This window comes from Sus scrofa, chromosome 5, assembly GCF_000003025.6.
Source record: "Sus scrofa isolate TJ Tabasco breed Duroc chromosome 5, Sscrofa11.1, whole genome shotgun sequence".
NCBI lineage: Eukaryota > Metazoa > Chordata > Mammalia > Artiodactyla > Suidae > Sus > Sus scrofa.
This window is the reverse complement of record NC_010447.5, coordinates 22435436-22455586: the sequence shown is the minus strand read 5'-3', so window position 1 is coordinate 22455586 and position 20151 is coordinate 22435436. Positions and strand designations below refer to the sequence as shown.

Sequence of the window (20151 nt, the reverse complement as noted above, 5' to 3'; positions counted from 1 at the left end):
TGAGGATGAGTTCCAGGACCACTCCCCAATCAGGCCAATGAGAGACAAGGCTGGGGGAGGAAGGACTGGCAGCCTCAGCCTGGTTACGAGAGGAAAGCAGGCGCGCACGGGCGCAAATACACCTATCTGTGAATACAAATGCTGGTTAAGGAGTATCCCCCAACTCTGCAGTAGAGACAGAAGGAAGGCACTGGGCCCAAGACAGGAAAAGGGAGGACTTCGATCCTGTTCCCCAGAGCCTTTCCTTGAAGCTGCACTGACCACCTCGGGGCCTGGGAGGGGCCCTCTGGGGGCTCAGGACTCAGGGCAGGTCTACTCACATGTGCCTCAGGACCCATGTGAAACAGGCTCATTTCCTGGCCGCCTTCCTTCTTTCTATTCTATTTCTGTTGCCAGAGTTTTCTCCAGGGCAGGCTCCCCCTTCTTCCCACACCAGCAGGCGGGCTTCTCTCAGCCTCTCGGCTGGGGACTCCAGCACCTCCCCCTTGTCAGACCCTGCCCTCCTGAGTGGGGCTCAGCCCAGGGGTCCGATGGAGGTCAGGGTCAGCCAAGAGTGGCATGACTGAAGGCAGGGCTCCCCCAGAGGGCAGAGAGAAAGCAGAAGAAGCAGCAGCCTTTCTTCTCGGTGCCCCTGGGGGAGCTAATTACAGGCCGGCAGCCCACTGCTCAGGTGAGCGCCTGGGACCAGCCATGCTGCACACCAGGGCAGGCCATTCAGCCTCTCCTGGGAAGGGGGATGAACTGGGGATGGGGGAGGGTGCTAGGGAGAGACACATCCGACGTCCTCAGCTCAGGGCCCATAATTAGTTTGTGGGATGAGAGCAAAACAACCATCCTCAGGGTGACAGCCAGACATTCAGGCGGCATGGGGTGTGGGGTGGGGGCAGGGCAGGAGGAAAGGACAGAGGCTGGAGCAAGAGGAACTCATTCATTCACCCCACCAGCATTTCTCCCCAGAATCTTCTGGTCTCTCCTGGCCTCCTGGACTCTGCCCCAGAGGGGCCCAGAGAATCTAGCAGACTGGAAGGCAAGGCTCTGTTTGCCAAGGGAGGGGTACCCGCCTGAGGTTATTTCCTGCTTCTCCTAGGGAGGGAGGCAGGAAAGGGGCCAGGGCAGAGCAAAAGTGGAGAAGGTTCCCATCAGGGCACCCCATCAACCGCCTACCCACAAGCCCATCAGCCCATCTGGCCCTGAGGCAGGGCCAGGGAGGGACTGGCTAGAGCTATTTGCCCAGATAGGCCTGTTGGGTGGGGCTGTCGACAAGGCACAGAGAGAGGGCAGCTGTTTCTTGGGGTCTTGCCCGGATCCTACCCTACCTGACATGAGGTTCCCTGAGCTGCCTGCCCCTCAAGAGCTCAGCCAGCCAGGGGTGGCAGCTCCCAGCCCAGCCCTCCAAGGAGGCCGGGTCTAACACAGATCTTGAGCCTTGGTCACCAACAGCCCAAGGACCCCACCGGGATGCACTGGAGGGGCTGCAGCTGAGGTGTGGACCACATGAGGAGGATGTAGAGGGCGGGGCTCTCCGAGGAACCCCTGCTCCACTTGTGTCCTCCTGGGATTTTTGTCTCCTGTGGGGAAGACCATAGAGGGACCTAGTGAAGGAACTTAGAGATCTTCTAAATGGGCTCCAGGTTCACACCCTAAACTTCGTGTGCACGGTCCTCTAGTTACTTCTGGCTTTGACTTCAATTTATCTGATCTCGACTGACCTGACAAGCTCAAACCCATTAGGCAGATTAGGAAACCCAAGCAGAGACGGGGGCGTTATGGTTTACTCAAGGTCACAGATCAAGTTACCCTCTCTCCCAAGGGTCAGATCAACCACAGGCCAAATCTTCCCCCTCAGCCCTGTGGTGCATTTCCTGGAAATGTGATGATGCTGGATGTTTCGTTTGTTTATGTAGTATATGAGATGAGCAGGACTGCTCCAGGCACTGGATCTATGCCCTGGTGGCCCCTTCTTCAATGACACCCCATCTTCCACCCGAGACGGCACAGTGCTGCCTGGGAAGGGAGCCTGAAGGGGAACATCCGGGATGCTTAGAACATGGCCCCAGCACTCCTGGCCCTGCCTCTGGGCTCATTCCTGCCACAGAGCCCCCTAGAAACAGCCTCAGGACCCCACAGCCATGCTGCAGCAGGGAGGCCATCCTGGCGATGCCCCCAAGGGAAATGATGGACGTGGAGAGGGACCCAGCCCAGCTCCTTTGCGCTCAGCCACAACTTAGCTGTGTGGGAAAGCCCCTCTGCAGACTAATCAACACTCCTCTCTCTGAAAAGGGACAGTCCCTGGCCTCTGGAGGTTGACCAGTCATTGCCCCCTTGGGCGCTTCTCCTGGGAGGCCTTCCTCTGCCCTGGGCTAAAATTGCAGGAGCCGTAAGAGACTCAGCCCAGAGAGAGGGGAGGAAGCACAGCTGTGACTCGGCCCCGCTCCAAACAAGTGTCATCACGTGCAGCCCCCTGCCTCGGCCTCAGCCAGGGGCTTCTGTATAGGTTCCTGCCCTGGTCAGGGGTCTTCCCGTCTATCCCCCTGTCTCTGTCCCAGACAGGCTCCGTCTTGCCCATCTCCCCTGCCCTCCCCTGCTCTTCGAGCTGGGGCAGGTGACTCACGGTGCAGGCTGAGGGAAATGTTGATGGTGTGCTCATCCACGAAGCCCTTCAGGCCGGGCATGCGGGCACACTTGAGCTGTGTCTGGGCAGCACTGTCCCCAACGTGCACCCAGCACACAGTCTCGTTGGCATAGCTGAAGTCCATGGCCGTGGTCTGCCGAGTGCTGGTGGGCGTGATGGTAGAGACCTGGGCCCCACTCAGGTACGTAGCCAGGATATTCTGGGAATTGGCAATCAGCAGCACGGGGGGCCGGTCTACTGGCTCTGGAGATGGAGGAGAGAAGGGTCAACGCAGTAAGTGGCCCTGGGACCTCTCCAGCCACTCCCCATCAGGGAACAACACTGAGGGTGCCTAGCTGTAGGTGGGCCTACCATTCTTGGCCTTGCAGGAGCGGTTGTCTGGCTGCAGCAGGTACCCTTCCACACAGCCGCACGTGAAGGACCCGTCTGTGTTTGTGCACAGCTGGCTGCAGGTGCCATACACCGAGCACTCGTCAAAGTCTGCCGGGAAAAGGTGAAAGCGTGGTCATTTCCAGCACGCCGAGGGCAGGGCAGGGAGCGCCCTCAGACACCACCAGGAGTATGTCCATCCCGACAGCTACTTTGGAGGACAATTTGGCAGAATCTATTACAAGAATTGTGCAAACGTAGGGTGTTCCTGTCGTGGTTCAGTGGAACCAAATCTGACTAGCATCCATGAGGATGCAGGTTTGATCCCTGCCTCGCTTAATGGGTTAAGGATTGATCCGGTGGGTTGGTGTTAAGCTGTGGCGTAGGTCACAGATTCAGCTCAGACCCGGCGTTGCTATGGCTGTGGTGTAGGCTGGCGGCTACAGTTCTAATTCTACCCCTAGCCTGGGAACTGCCATATGCCGCAGGTACGGCCCTAAAAAGACAAAAAAAAAAAAAAAAAAAAAAAAAGAATTCTGCAAACTTAGTCACCTAGCTAGTCCAGACTTGGAATCTACCCTAAAGAAATAGTCATACATGTGCATATCATCCATTCATTCAGAAAAGATTTCTTGAATATCTGGAGTTCCCTCGTGGCTCAGCAGTAACAACCCAACTAGTATCCATGAGGATGTAGGTTTCATCCCTGGCCTCGCTCAGTGGGTTAAGGATCCTGTATTGCCATGAGCTCTGGTGTAGGTCACAGATGTAGTTTGAATGCTGCATTGCTGTGGCTGGGGTATAGGCCAGCACTTGCAGCTCTGATTTGACCCCTAGCCTGGGAACTTCCCTAGCTGTGGGTATGACCCTAAAAAGGCCAAAAAAAAAAAAAAAAAAAAAGATTTCTTGAGTATCCACCATGTGCCAGGTACTGTCCTAGGCTAAGGAGATATATCAGATTCAAATTACTACGTTCATGAAACTTAAATTCTGATAATAAATGAAATATAATTATTACAAAAATAAAGAAAACAAAAAGGTACATTATGTGTTTGAGGTGATAGTGCAATAGAAAGTGGCTGATGCTATGGAAAAAAATTAAGCAGAGAAAGGGGACAGAGAATGCAGGCAGTGGGGGTGGCCTCCTTGAGAAGGTGACATTTGTGCAAAGACCCAAAGGAGGTAAATTTAAAACAGAAAAGTTTGTATTGTTTGTAACAGAGAGAAACTGGGAATATCTTACTCATCAAAACAGAGATGGCCAAGTAAACTCTGGTAATAGTCACACTTCACAGTGGTTTTTAAAAGAATGAGGTAGATCTTTTACACAGTAACTTGGAAAAATTTCCAGAACATACAGGGTGAAAAAATTGAGAAAAAAAAAAAAAAAGTATAGTGTAATATTTATGCAAAAAAAAAAAAAAGCCCATATGGGAGTTCCCAGTGTTGTCACTGCAGCAACTTGGGTCATGTTGTGGCATAGGTTTGATCCCTGGCCCAGGAACTTCCACATGCCGCAGGCTTGGCCAAAAAAAAAAAAGGCACAAGCACATTAACAGTACTTTCAATTAGATTCTTTGTGAGTACGTGTATACATGGACGGAAAAAGGCCTGCACAGAGATGGCAAACTCGCAACAGAGTTGACCTCCAGAGAGATGGGAAAAGGATCAGAATTGAAGAGGATTTGTCAAAGGAGACTTTTGTTTTAACTATAATGCTTTACTTTTCTTTATAGGAAAACTCACATATGACACACACACACACACATACACACACACACACACAAACACTTTATGGCTGCATCCGAGGCATGTGGAAGTTTCCAGGCCAGGGATTGAATCCAAGTCACAGCTGTGACCTACACTGCAGCTGTGGCAACACCAGATCCTTTATCATTATTATTATTTTGTCTTTTTAGGGCCTCACCTGCGGCATATAGAGGTTCCCAGGTTAGGGGTTGAATCCGAGCTGTGGCCACTGGCCTACACCACAGCCACAGCAATGCCAGACCTGAGCCGTGTCTATAATCTACACCACGGCATGCGGCAACACTGGATCCTTAACCACTGAGCAAGGCCAGGGATCGAACCTGCATCGTCATGGATACTAGTCCAGTTCATTTCTGCTGAGCCATGACGGGAACTCCAACACCAGATCCTTTAAGCCACTGCACGGGGCCAGGGATTGAACCTGCAACCTCAGCTGCTGAAGTTGGATTCTTAACCCACTGCGCCATAGCGGGAACTGCCAAAATGAATTTTTTTTTTAAATAAATGTGGGTTTTTTGGTTTTGTTTTGTTTTGTTTGTTTTTGTCATTTTGCCATTTCTTGGGCCGCTCCCGCTGCATATGGAGGTTCCCAGGCTAGGGGTCTAATCGGAGCTGTAGCTGCCAGCCTATGCCAGAGACATAGCAATGCAGGATCCAAGCCACGTCTGTAACCTACACCACAGCTCACAGCAATGTCGGATCGTTAACCCACTGAGCAAGGACAGGGATCGAACCCGCAACCTCATGGTTCCTAGTCGGATTCGTTAACCACTGTACCACAACGGGAACTCCTGAATTTTTAAAAGTCTGGTGGAAGCGAGTGGTTAGAGCACACAGTCAAGCCCTGAGGCTGTCAGGCACGTGGCCCCACCTCCCGTCCTGCTCCTTCCATTGTTTTCTCCTTCCCAGCCAGGGCCACCCGCTCACCCCCAGTGCGCGCACGTGTGCATTTACCTTTACAGGTCTTGCCATCCGCCTGCAGTTGAAAGCTATTGTTGCAATAGCAGGTGGGCCCGTTGAGTGTGGGAACACAGTGGTGCTGGCAGCCCAGATGAGAACACTGTCCTCGTTGCTCTGTGTAGCGGCAGATACACACTCAGACCCTGAGACCTGGCAGCCATACTAAGGCTGCAACCCTCCCCCAATTTCTGCCACCCCTTCAGAAAGCATTTACGAGGCCTGCAGTGTTGGAGATGAAGGGACTTAGGAAGCATCTGTTATATTTTGCAAGTGAAGAAACAGACCAAGGGAAGGTATAAGACAGGTCCAAGGTCACATTACCAGTTATGGCTTAGAACCTACATCTCCCTGCTCTAGCTGCCCTGGACTCCCTCTGTCCCCATGGAGAGGAGCTCTGGTAGTTTGTTGGAGTCAACAGGGAGAGGGGACAGCGATTCTTATCCCCTTCATATGCCCCTTGCCTGCACTACCTGGGGATTGCAATGCTGGCTTTGGCGCTGAAGGTGAGGAGTGGGCATGGAATTAAGTCTTTTGTACAGGACCCCAGCTCTGATCTGGAAGCACCCCTGCCACCCACGCCTCGAGCCCTAAAGGCCTCAGAGAGAAGGCCCAAGGTCCAGGTACAGGAGAGGAGGAGGAGGAGCAAAACTGGCTCCCCCAGGATCCTTCTCTAATCTTCCTCCTGCCACTGACCCACTTCCACAGGGGAGACAGAAGGGAATGAGATGGGAGGGGGAAGAGGTGGGAGAGCAGCTGCCCCCCCAGATCAGCGACCCAATTAATGGCCTTGCGTGGGGCCAGGCGGCCTGGCCACAAAGACCCCTTTGTCCAGCTGCCTCACACCCCTGCTCCCCCTGCCCCCCCCAGGAGGGAGCGCTGCCTGAGATGCTAAGACGTTTATAGGCACTAAGCCTGCCAGGAGGAGCTGGGATGGGGGGGCGAGGCCCTGGTTATTCCTTCTCCTCCCCACCTCCGCCCGAGAGCCCAAATGTGCTGCCCATCCAGCCCCCACAAAGGGGGGGATATGGTGTTTGTCCTGGAAAATCTAGAAAGGAATTTCTCTCCTGGATATGCAGTAGGAGGATGGCGAGGTCCAACTTCTGTAACATCAGAGGAGGAAGTTCAAACCCTAGGTTTTTGAGGTTCTTGGTTGTTTTTGCTACTGACCAGCTATTCAAAAGCTAGCAGACTTGAGCATGCACCACCCGATAAGATGGGACGTGCCTGGTAATTGAAGTCAGCCCCTAGGCCCACACTCTGCATCCCATTCCAGGAGCTTCAGACAAAAACATGTGGAATCAACCAAAGGAAAGGATAAAAATCTTCCACAAACTCCCTTGCTCCACACTCCCTGCCCTCAGTGAACAGGATCCAGATGTGTCTCCTCTCACAGGCAGATGTTTTCTGACACGCGTTACAAGCACAGGATGCAGTCCCCACCCCCAGAAGACTGCCCCGCCCCCAGGGGCTTGCTCAGGGCCTCACAAGGCCAGCCTCCTGCTCCAGGCCAGAGCTGGAGGGCAGTAGAAGGTAGAGGCTACTATTTCCTGACGCCCCCCCACAGCATCTCCTCCATCGCTCATGTGTGATCCAGACTTTCCCTGGACCATGCGGGCTCTCGGGAGAAGAAGTGCAGAGCTGATGACCTGAGCTGCAGGTGGGAAGGAAGTCTGAGCCATCATCCTAAAGTTCCCGCCTTATCCTGCACCATCTTCCCATCAAGAAGCTTCAGAGAATCTCAAAGATCTGCACTGTTGGGGGATGCCCTCAGGGCCCTGGCCGGGAGGCAGGGGATTGAAACTCCAGACCCCCAGCCCCCACTTCAATCACAGTATCTGCTCTTCATATGCTGATTCCATGGAAGACACCATTTGAAAAAGGGGCCTTGCTATTTATAAAGATAAAAAGCATGAAAACATTGATCTACGATAAAACTCTCATTTCACAGGTGGGAAGGTAGGGTCTGGAGAGGGCTAGTGACTCGTCCAAGCACACACACAGCCAGAGAAGTGCCTGGGCCATGGGGGAGCAGGACAAGGCCTCAGCCCGGAACACCCTCCGTCAGCTGCCCTGCTGAGAACTCTCTGCGTCCGGGCTGAGATAGGAGCGATAGAAAAGGCCTTACCTCGGCAGTGGGGCCCCTCATCTGACCCATCAGCGCAGTCCTGGATCCCGTTGCAGAGGCGGGACATGAGAATACATAGCTCGGTGCCCAGGCAATTGTGCTCATTCGGCTGACACCGCTGGGTCTTACTCTGTGGACCTGCAGACAGATGAAGGCCATGGTGACCACACTGGCCACAGAGACCATGTGACCAGCTGTTCACTGCAGGGGGGTGCTGAGGAACTGAGACTGGGGTTTCAGGCTACTGTACTTTTTAGTCTCAGGAGACGTCAGGGCTGGTTAGACGCTTCACCTCAAGCTTTTCTTTCTTTCTTTTTTTTTTTTTTTTTTTTTTTTTTTGCTTTTTAGGGCCACGCCTGCAGCACATGTAGGTTCTCAGGCTAGGGGTTGAATCAGAGCTACAGCTGCCGGCCTATGCCACAGCCACAGCAACACAGGATCCAAGCCATGTCTGCAACCTGTACCACATCTCACGGCAATGCTGGATCCTTAACCCACTGAGCAAGGGCAGGGATCGAACCCGCAACCTCATGGTTCCTAGTCGGATTCGTTTCTGCTGCACTGCAATGGGAACTCCATCAAGCTCTTCTATACCATCCCCAACAGGAGCCACCTGGGAGCCGCCAGGTGGAGGGGAGAACGAGGTTTCAGCAGGGTCCACTCCCCAAATGCTCCATGCTGTGGACCCCATCGCCTCTACATTCTACATTCAGGAGACAAAGGACCCTTCCTTCCCAAAGCTCCCCAGATCACAGAGCCTGAGGGTGAGAGGGGGACCAAGGATTTTAGAACTGCACAATCCCATGTGCAGCACAAGCCGTATGTGGCTATGGAGCACTTGAAGTGTGACCAGTTCCAACTCTAAGCATAAAATGCACACTGTCTTTTAGACTTAATGCCATGGCCACAAAAAAAGAATGCAAAAAAATTTCATTAATGCTTGTATATGAATAATATAGTGAAATGATAATATTTTGCATACATTGGGTAAAATAAAGTTAAAATTATTTTCACCTGATTGTATTTACTTTTTTGAATGTGGCTACAAGAAAACTTCAAAATTGTATACATGCCTTGCATTATATTTCTATTGGATGTGCTATTCTCAACCCCCAGCCCCAGAACCGCCTGCCTGATGGACGGGTTTGGGAAGGGTCAAAGGTTGTGGCCTGTTGGTGTTATCTCTGGTAATTCCATTCTTGCTCAAGAGGATGGGCTAGGGGGAGGGCAGGGTAGAGCTCCTCAGGGGATTCTAAGGAGGCCAGGTGAGCTAGGGCGCCGGCTGACCTGTAGGTTGGGAGACAGACCAATGCCCATTGGCTCCCAAGCCGGGACAGGGCGTGAGCGAGTGTCTGTGTGTGAATGCACCTGCCCGCCTCCGCCTGGGAGGAGTCCACGTGCACAGGGGAGGGCAGTGTTCACCGTGGAGCGGTGTGGAGTGAGGGTGAATCTATGAGTCTCCACGTGTGCTGGTGCTTCTGGCCTCAGTATGTGCATTTCCATGTCCTTTGGGGGGCGAGTCCGGGTTGGTGTGTGAGGGTCCAAGGGCAGGTGGTGTTTCTGCATCCCCGTTTCAGAGTGTTGACTCTGTGCTGTTGTGAGGACGTGTCTGTGCTAGCATCTGCCCTTGTCTGTGTATGTCCAGGAGGGCTGGGGGGAGTGAGTCAGTGCCCCGGAGTGGCTGAGTGTGAGATTGATGGGTCCAGGAGTGTATATGAGTGGGGACAGCGTGGGGATGTGTATAAGGTGGAGTGTGCATCAAAGTAAAGGAAGGATGGGTGCAAAGAGCCAGAGCTGGCCTTTGTGCCTGGCTTTCGTCACCTGACTTTTGAAGACTTAATGTCATGGCCACAAAAAAAGAATGCAAAAAAATTTCATTAATAATGTATATGAATAATACAGTGGAATGATAATATTCTGCATACATTGGGTAAAATAAAGTTAAAATTATTTTCACCTGATTGTATTTACTTTTTTGAATGTGGCTACAAGAAAACTTCAAAGCATCAGGGTCAGAAATGTGGGGCGTAAAGATGGCATCAGACAAGAAGACACTCGAGGCTGAGCAACCCCACCGTAGAGACACTTAGGGAATATCCCTCGCCTCCACACCTCCAGGGCAGGGTATGGGGGTGAGGCAGAGAGAACTGGTGGCTCCCTTTCCAGCCCTAAAATTATCCCTGATAATTATGGGTGAGGGTGTGGGGCTGGGGCTGGGACGGAATAAACCCAGAGAGGGAACAGATACAGACTTGGGAAGGCAGGGTCCCCCGGACCCCGGCCCAGATTAGCCCAGCAAAGGAGATGCTGAAGGTAGAGACGGCCAGCTGCCCAGGACTCGAGGATCCCGCCAGCAAGTCCTCCACCCCCTGCTGGCAGGGTAAAGGCTGGGTGGGGACCTTTCTCCCAGTTTAAACAGCTGCCTCTGATTACGCCACTTACTGGGGGGGGATGCGCAGGGGCGGGGCTTCTGGTACAGAGACTGAGCAAGAACCAGTGGCCTTTGGCCTGGGACCCTGAGGACAGGAAGGGGACCCAGCGAGACCTAGGGGCCCTCATCAAGGATCAGGAGGCTCAGAGGTGGGAAGAAGGGGGACGAGCTGAGCCCAGAGGAAAGAGAGGTTGGACCCTCCCCTTCCAGCAAAGCTGTCAGCCCAGAGAACAGTCTCAGGCAGACTTGAGGGTAGAGCAGCTGAGGGAGCCCATTTCTGGGCACACCAAGCACCATGCCGGGCTCTTTGAAGAGTGCGAGAGGACGGTTTAGCTGTGTCATGGACAAACAGTCACAGAGCAAGGTCCACCCCAGGCTGGAGCTCAGCCGTCCTCAACGCAAACTGCCTGGGCCAAAAGGGAAAGCGGTCAATCAGGGGTGTGAGAAGGGATCCAGAAAAGGTACTTACAAATCTCAGGAGCCTCATCAGATCCATCCGGGCAGTCCCTCTCACCATCACACCGCCAGCCTTTCGAGATACAGGTGATCTGGTCTCTGCAGGCAAACTGCTTAGGGCTGCAGGTCTTAGGGACTAGAGGCAAGGGAAGAAAACAGGGGCGTGAAGGGAGGATGGAGGCCAGCTTGATGCCATAAAGCCTTCTAGGGACTCCTCTTTCCCCAGTATCAGTCCCCATCTGGCTCAGACTCTGAGCCACAGTCCACGTGCTGCGGAGCAGGTGGCTGAGGGTCACTCCTGGAACGTTCCTGCGTACCTGTGATGGGGGAGGCAGATGCAGAGAGCACATTTTACTGCCCCCCCCACCCCTCAGTCCCAAAGGCTGCTTGTTCAGCGTGCCCCTGCCTGATCCTCGGGGTCAAAGCCCTTGCTGTTCTGTTACTCTGGTCAAACAACAGCACCCCTCACTTTGCTGGCTGAGAGTGATGGGGTGTTTAGGCCTGTGACATGTTTTGTCTTTATCTGCCTCTCCATCCCACTAGAAGTCCAAAGCTGGTCTTTTCTAATCTCTGGGACACTCCTGGTCCTGGAACTTATCATCTCCAACTCCCAACAACCAAGGATGTTTGGGGTGCCCTTGGCCCAGTGGTGGTCTGGAGGTGGTGTCCACAGAGGAGCCCCGTCTCTACCTCCGTTCTCTATAAAGACACAGCCTCCCTTTGGTTAGACTTTCAGCTCATGCCCTCGGAGGGAAGAGGCACCTAAGATTGCTCAGGATGATGGAGTTGGTATGAGGCAGGGGGATGGCTGGGGTGACCTATAGGAGCTGGGTCTTTTTTTGGCTGCACCCACTGCATATGGAAGTTTCCAGGCTGGGGACTGAATCAGAGCTGCAGCTGCCGGCCGACACCACACTCACAGCAACATCAGACTGGAGCTGCATCTGAGGCCTACACCACAGCTCATGGCAATGCTGGATCCTTAACCCACTGAGTGAGGCCAGGGGTTGAACCTACAACCTCATGGATACTAGTCTGGTTCTTAACCCTCTCTGCCACAGTGGGAACTCCCTATAGGAGCTGGTTGAGCCCAGCAGACTGGCAAAGTTCCTATATCCAGGACCTCTTTCCTTTGCCCCAGCAACTTCCCTTGGCTCCCACCCTATTCTCTTACATCATCCTCCAAGGAGGAATTATGACGGTAACACTAACTCTCCTCGTTACCTCAGAGTGGGCCGGGAAATGTGGTAAACCAGTTCTTTCCATGTATCACTTAATCCTCTCCACAATACGACAAAGTAGGTGCTACTAATACCACCATTTCCTAGATGAGGAAACCGAGCCTCCGAGAGGGTGCGGTCGCCCAGCAGGCAAGTGACACAACCAGTGCTCACACCGGTTGAGCTGACTCTCAGCTTCTAACCAGCCAGTCCCCACCAGTCTCCCCATTCCCACGGAAAAGTTCTCAGGGGTTGTTCCTCCACGTCCCATCAGCATGTCTTCCAGGGGAAGAAAAGGCCCCCTTCTTCACCCTCACCCAGTCTCCCAGCCCTCTTCCCATTTCTCTCAGCCGTCGTGCAGGGGAGAGCAGCTCTGTGCCAGGCACTGCACTGGGCACTAGGGTGCCAGGGGGGAGCGAGAGGGTCCCTCAGGAGCCAGCCTGGGAAGGCAGCTGTGCACAACCACCGTGAATGCAGGGCAGAGTGAGCTCAGAGCTGGGACAGAGCAGAAGGAAAGTGTGTCAGGGCTCTGAGCTGGGAGGGACGGAGTCGGAGGGGAGCCACACGGAGAAGACAGCCTCCCCCCTAACCCCCATCTCTGGCAGACGGGACTGCACTCAGGCCCCTGGCCAGGATGAGAGCTGAGTTCAGGAAACACATCAAGGATGGCCTGGCTGGGCCCCCCAGCCCCGAGTCTCCCTCCCCTACCCCCCACCCTGAGCAGGGAATAAAGGCCCCTTGAGGAGGTGGATAATGCTGAGTTCATTGCCCCACTGGGCCAGCTGTGAGGTCTTCCCGGGGAAACAGCCCGCCAGCCTAGTTAGCATGCCGGAGACCGGTCCTCTTCCCCTGGCCAGCCGAGACCGGCTGGGGGGGGGAGTAGAGGAGACTGGAATAGGACTCAGAGGCAGATGGGCTGTTTGGAGCCCAGAAAGGCCCCCATGTCACCGCCACCCCCACCTGGACTTAGTCCACACCCCCACTCCTCCCCGGGGTTGAGCTCACAGCCGTGGCCAAGGTCACTGGTTGGTCACTCCGACCTCTCCTCCATTCCGTGTCCCAGCCACGATCCCCTCTTCCTTTGGCCCTCATGTTGTCCCCTCCCCAAACCCCTGCTGTCCCCCACCCCCATTTTTGGCCTGAACTCTCGGCAGAGGAAACAGCAGCTGGCAAACTCCGAAAGCTGGAATGAGAGAGATTCACAAACCAGATGTGCTCTTGCAGAGGGAGGGAGTGGGGGATGGGAGCAAAAGGAAGAGGAGCCCTCAGGGACCCTGTCCCACAGCAGCATCCTTTTGGGCCCAGGGCAGAGAGGCAGGGGTGCACCCCTCCCACGGGCCAGGGCAGCACAAGGATCAGAAAGAACGTCCCTTCTGCCAAGTGGAGAAAGCCCTAGGCTGTCTTCAATTGCCTGCAGGAGGAGAGAGGAGGGAAGAAACAAATAACCTACTTTGGGGCAGTCTACACAGCCAAGGGCAGCCTCATCTGAGGTGGCGGAGCTGCAGCAGGCGTGGGGTAGGAAAGTTGTAATCCGCTTAGAGCCGGCAGCCAACCCCACTCCCCTCAGCGGAGGCTTCCATGCCAGATGCCAGTACCCAGAAAACCCACCTTTGTGGCCTTAGACGAGGAGACAAAGTGGCCCTAAGTTCAGGGGCGACGAATGGCCTCCTCTGCCTCCTGCCTGTTGTGAGACTTGGGGCTGCCCAAGGATATGAGCTAATGCTTTTCCACATGGCCACTCTGTGTCAGCCACTGGGCTGAAACGCTTCGGACATATTAACCCCCTTAGATGCTCAAACCCTGTGACATGGGTACAGTTGCAATCCCCATCATACAGATGAGAAAACTGAGGCACAGAGAGATTAGTAACTGAACAGGTGGTTTCTCACTGACCACGATGATGGAGCCAGATGAAGAAGGATGAAGAAGGAAAACGGCAAGGGAGGATATTTGGTCCTTGAGCTGGGAGTGGGGAGACGGGTTGCAGGAGGTGGTAGTGGCCTTCAGGGCTCCCCAGAGAGGAGGAGAGAGGGCGGAGGAGATGAGCCGGAAAGGGACAGGACAGAAGAGGGAAGCGAGGAGGGAGAAGAAGGAGGAGAGGACTATAGAGGGAGAGTGAGCGAGGTTGCAGAGAGAAGGCCAGGACACAGGGGCCGTCTGTTCTCAGCTTTGCCTGGAGATGAATGTGACCGCCATGCTAACTCTGGCCAACACCCCTGCCCCCCCTCAAACCCAGGCACCCGGCCCAGCCATGGCCCCCAGGGCCACCAAGCTGGAGCCAGAACAGGAGGTGTAGGGTTGGTTGCGCATCCAGACACAACAAGGACCCCACTGCCCTGCTTGAGCCTTGGCTGTCGTCCTGTCCCATTCTGGGACTTGGGGGTGGGGTAGGGAAGGGCAGCAAGAGTGCCTGACCTGCGAAGAGAGGGTGACAGACCTTGAGGGGTCTTCTGGAGGAGTAAAACCCATCCACTGATCCCCCTGGGAGCAGAGAGGGAGAGGAGGAGAGGTGAGACTTCTAAAGACCCAGGAGACCTGAGGCAGGGGAAGCATGAAAGAGAATCGCCCCCCCAACTAGGTCCTTTTCAAGAGCAGACTCAGCAGTGGGAGAGATGATGGGCTATATACCGGGGGATGTTTTCTAAAAGGAACCACATGATATATCTCAGGGAACAGAGGAGCCAGGGGGTGGCCAGGGGGTAGGGGGCAGAGCCTGCAGGAATCTAAACTTTCAAACATACGGGGGTGGGGCAGCAGGGGCCTCCCAGACCCAAACCGAGAGCTTTTCACTGAATTTTATGTATTTTGGGTGTTACCCGGTGGCTCCTTCCCGCAGCTCAGTGAGGCTCAGACACATTTTTGTCATTCCTGAGTCTGGGCCTCTGCTTTGCGGCCTGGACAGACAGACGGGATGGCTTGGATTGCCAGGGGAGGGGAAGGGTCTCCCGCTCTGTCCTGAGTCAATATTGACTCAGCAGGACATTAGCCTGACTGGTGACCTCCCTATCATTTTTTCCTTCCCCCGCAAGTAAAATTCAGACCCCTCCAATGCCTCCAGAGGTCGGCATATCTCTCACCAGGCCTCAGAAGCCCTCTCCACCTACCCCTCAACACACACACAGGGCTTAGGCACAGCAGAAGTAAAAGCTCTAAGCTCCTGATCCATTCCCCACAGCTTTCTCCAGTTCTCAGGTTATGAGGAAGTTCTGCTAGGAGTCTAACCTCCCTCCTTCTTTCTGAAATTTCTGCATTCCCCTTCTTACTCAACCCACAAAGGGTATCAAGTTCCCTTTCTTCCAGAAACATTCTCTCCAAAAATCCATCCCCAAAATTAGTGGAGGGGAAAGGAGAGGGAGGAACTTGGAGAAAAGTGGGGAGAGAACTTCCACAGCCGAACTGGATATTCTGAGTCTGGCCAGGGAGGGGAAGAGTAACTCCAACAGAGCAAGCACGTGGGAAAGTGCAGAAGAGAGACCTCTGCTCCCAGGTAGCTTCCAGGATACACAGAGGCCTGGGTGGAGGTGAATGGAGACAGACAGAGGCAAAGCAAGAGACAGAGACTGAGAGAGACAGGACAGAGGATGCCGCAGAAGGATGAGATAAGACAGATGAACCAGGAGGAGAGACGGAGGTTCTGCTAGGCCAAGACAGCACGCACCCATTACAGACAGACAGGCAAAAAACCAGGAAGGGGTTTGAGCCCAGAGGTTGCCAAGATTATGACACAGCTGTCTTGGGATGAACCCAAAGAATAATATCCCTGAGACTCAGGGTGGGAGAAGCATATATCTTGACTTGGGCAGACAGAGTCCCTGCCCTAGCAGAGTCTGACCCAAGGGAGACTCAGAATAGGGGTCACTGCCTCCCACGGAATTGGGAGGGTGGGAGGAGGGAAGACTGGAGCTCTTCAACTGGCCAAGTCCAGGCATCAGAAAGATTCTCACCTCCTGTGGGGATGCAAGAGGGACAAATGCCTGCTCTCATGGTCCCTCACCTCTTTCCCAGGCAGATTTTACACTGGGGCCTGGGGCCAATGTACCGGAAGCAATCCGGAGCTAACTGCTTCCTTCTCCAAACAATGCAGGATCCTGCTCACTGGGCTGAAATGTGGGACTGAACACAGGGCCCTAGGTTCTCCAAACACTAGCACTCAGCACCCAGCTCTACCAGGTCAGGGACCCTTGCAGGGTCCCATTCAACTGCAACCAGATTCCCCAAGGGCAACGCGCCCCCATCCAGAGCTGGAGGACTCGAATGCTGGAGAGTTCATGGGGTGATGGGGTGGGGGGACCCCAAGAGGAGACTAATGAGGGGAATAACCTGAGGCTTGGGGGTTTGATATGCAAAGGCCAAGACAACAGCAGGAGGAAAGAAAGTTAGACTTGGTAAGGAAGGGCTTCCCAAAGGAAAGTAAAGAGTTTGGAAGAGTTGAGAGAATTGGACAGGATCTGGCTCTGACCAGGGCCCCAGCTGACATCCTTAAAGAGGCCCAGTGATGGGGAGTGGCTGGGGGGCAAAAAAAAAAAAAAAAAAGTAGAGGAAATGGAGGAAGAGAGAGCAGGATTGGGAGAAAAGGAAGTCTTGAGAAGCAGCCACAAACATCAAAATACCCCTCCAATCCCTAAATCAATGTCCTGCATGTCCTGCTTTGAAAGATGAGGGTAAGGGGAGATGTTCAGGGTCTGAGTCTGACCAGAGGAGAAAGGAGTTTGGAACCACCCCTTGGAGAGCCAGGAGGCAAACAACTCAGCCTCAGAACTCATTTCAGCTGTCCAGTTTGTCTGATCACTGGTGATACATGGCTTGGGCGGGTATGTGGAGATGGGTAAGAGAGAGGGAGGCAGCCAGCCCTCTCTACTACAAAATGTCCCTCGTCTCAGCAGGGACCTCCGTAACCCCTCTTCCCGTCCCCCGTTCCATCTGTTCCTCCATCCTCCCAGGTAGCAAGCATACCCTGTTCTGTTTACTAGCAGGGAGTGACAATGCTCCCCAAAGAGCAGGGCATGCTGCGGGTTGGGTTCGGGCTTAGCAGAGAAGGCAGGGGTGGTGGAGGAGGACCCCAGGGTTGCTCCCTTGGAGGGAAAGCAGCAAGGTCTGCAGAAGGTTAGACACTGAGTCAGGGAAGCTGGAGCCAGGAAGTGTCCTTCTCTGGAAAGCGGAGGAGAAAGTTCTGTGTCTGTGGGGCCTGGCCATGAGGGCAAGGGTGGGGATACAGGAATCCCTAGGCTGTCCTGGACAACACTGGCCATACAGGTCTGGGCAGGTGCCCTTTTCCACCCCCTAGAATAGGGTAGAACCACCGATTCCCATTCCCATTGCTAAGGGGAGAACATTGATGTGTTTGGGGGGAGGGGTCCTCTCCCTGGGACTTTGGGTAGAGTTTGGTTTGACTTGGGGTTACAGCTGTGGACTGGGTGCAAACTTAAGGAAGGCTGGGAGACAGTTAAGGAGAACATGCCCAGTCTCTCTCTTCCACTCACCGCCTGCCCCCCAACTTGGTGGGTAAACCCCACTTTACAGCCCTAGGGATGAAGCTCCCTGGGCCATTCCTGACAGGGCTGGGGACCTCTTCTGCTCTCAGAGACCTCCTCTCCCTTCTAACTCCATTTACCTCCAACGTTTGATGGCTCACACTTTCACTCTTAAAATTTTTTCACTATCTCTCCCAGAAGCTGCTGCACCCAAATCTCTGCCTCAGTTCCCTCTCCCACTTCACAGGGCTGAGAACAAGAGGAAACAACCTGAATAACGGAGGAAGTCATGGGCAAGGGCTGATCTGAAGGATATTCGGGGCAGAGCCTCCTTCCTCCTCTTGGGCAGATAACTGAGGTGTGTGGGGACAAGTGGACAGGGTCCCCAAGATGGCATGATTGAGGGCCACTGAATATAGTGTCTTTCTGGGCACAGCTACTACCTGACCCCCTAACCTCCCTCCCCTAGCTGAAGCAAGCTGGGGGGTGGGGAAGAGAGAGAGATAATCTGGTTTCAGAGAAAAACTTTCCCAATCCCAACCTGGCAAAATTTAGAAGATGGAGGAGGGGTGCAGGGTGATATTGGGCCCAGATTTTCCCCGGGATGAGAGGACTAAATGTCGGGAAGGGATGGGATCCCACCCCTTCTCAAATCAGGGACCCAGCCCAACTCAACTCCATGACCCCAGCTCAAAGCTTGAGCAAGACTTGAACCAGTGACTCACAAGTAAGCGGGAAAATAGCTGACACAGAAAGAGGGAAGGGGGCACCCCACTTCACCGAAAGGACACAGTTCTGGCCCAAGCCTAACTGCAGTATACAAAGTGGTGTGTGTGTGTGTGTGTGTGTGTGTGTCTGTGTGTCTGTGTGTGTGTGTGTGTCTGTGTGTGTGTGTCTGTGTGTGTAGGAGGGAAAATAGTGGAGAGAAATAAACACATTTACCAAAGGAGCAGAGAATGAGGGGGTGAGGGGGTGGGGGCATAGGCATAGACATAACCCCCCTCCAACCTCCAACTCTCCTTCCATTCCAAAATGTGATCAAGCCAGAAGTCAGGGAGCAGGCAACCTTCCTCTACCCTCCCACCTCAGCATTCCAGGCCATTCTCCAGCCCCCTTCCCCAAGGATGACATCTGACATTTTTCATCTCAAAGCTCCCAGGAATTGAGAAATTCAAAGTCATACAGCTTCGTCTGCCCCCACCCTATGCCCCCCAACACGGCCCTTGCCAGGCTACTGACAGAGGCCCTGAGAAGGGGAAGTGCCCATTTCCGCGGAACCCAGGCTGGCAGCCTGCTGGATCCTGGACCCAGGCCTCCTAGCCTGGTCTCCAAGGGCCCAGATTCCACACCCAAGCAGGGGGCCTTCTCTTGGCCCTCCCTCTCCCCACCCACAGCCTTCTCCAGGGCCTGTCTGCTCTCAGCAGGGCACCCCTGACCTGGCTCCCCCTTTCAGATTCAGAGGGCACTGCAAAAGGACCCCCGCCCCCTTTTGCAACCAGTACATTGTAAATCCGGATTCCTTTACAATTCAGATGGGGGGTTGGGGGGTGGAGGACGTAGAAGAGGCGCAGGCCCTCCCCGACCAGAGATAGGAAGAGAAGGCCTCTAGATCCCAGGATCAGAAAAAGGGGATCCCTCTTCTCCCTTCCTAGGCCTCTGGTCTTTGTTTGGGCTGGGGGGTCCCTGAAGCATCATTTGTCAGGGCCCCCATTCTCCAAATTGGACCCCCCCATCCCCACCCCCAGTTGGGCCGCTGCTGTGTCAGCTGGACTGGGATAACAAAAGGCACCCCCTCCCGCGTCTCCCTTCCCCTCCGAACGCTGGAGTGGGGGCTGGGGAGTGGGTGTCCCCAGGGGTCCAAGGGGGCCGCGGGATCTCACTCACCATCGATAGCGGCAGCGACCAGAGCTGAGAGCAGGGGCAGCAACAGCAGCGGCGGCGGGGTCAGCATGGTGTGGGCTGATGCAAGCAGCAGCCCTCTCCCCTCTGGTCCTGTTACTTCTCGCCGTCGCCCCCCCCAATTGGGGGGTCCCCCTTTTTCCTCCTTCCTCCCTTCTCCTCCTCTATTCTTATCCTATCCTTCAGCACAGCGCACCAGGGGCGTGGGTGACGAGGTAAGTTCGGAGCCCCCTTGGGAAGGGCTTGCAGACCAGCTGCACCCCCAGCCCCCCAATCCAAACCCTTCACCCCTGCTGTTCTCCTCGTTCCTCTTTTCCCCCTCTCCCCGGGCGAAGCTCACAGCCCCATCTCCGAGCCGCCTCCGGCTGCAAAAATGCACAATTGGGAGGAGGCGGGGTAGGGGGGTGGGGGCGTGGACCGGGTGGGGGAGCCTTTGGAAGGGGCCTGATGGAGCTCTGGGGGCTCCCCTGGTTTCCGCCTCCTCAGTGCACGGGCCTGGAGCTCGCACCACTGTTACCCGGACTGAGGTGTCGCGGGGCGGGCTGAGGGGGGAGAGGGAGGGGACCAGGAGAGGAGGGAGGGAGAGAAGGGGCGGGGAAAGAAAAAGGGGGGGGGAAGAGCTACGCGGCAGTCCTGTGAGTGCGCATGCGCTGATTTGGCGCGCTGCCCTGGGGAGGGGGAGTCAGAGAGGCGACCAGATTTGGATCTCTGGCTAGCGGTCCTAGAGCGGGGGTCCCGGCCCTGCTGGCTAGTTTTGGGCCTGGAGCGCCTTTTTCCTTGACTGGGGCTTGGTCCCTTGCGCTGCAGAACTGAAGAGG

At 54.7% G+C, this 20151-nt stretch overlaps 1 protein-coding gene across 1 annotated transcript in view; it reads right to left on the bottom strand.

Annotated features, from left to right (window-relative positions):
• LRP1 (LDL receptor related protein 1) overlaps positions 1–19951 on the bottom strand; it is an 83641-nt gene extending 63690 nt beyond the window's left edge. The window contains 6 exon segments of the mRNA XM_021091826.1: positions 2612–2875; positions 2984–3112; positions 5726–5845; positions 7857–7994; positions 10757–10879; positions 19319–19951. Of these exon segments, the coding sequence (XP_020947485.1) occupies positions 2612–2875; positions 2984–3112; positions 5726–5845; positions 7857–7994; positions 10757–10879; positions 19319–19385 (841 nt within the window). The 5' untranslated portion in view covers positions 19386–19951.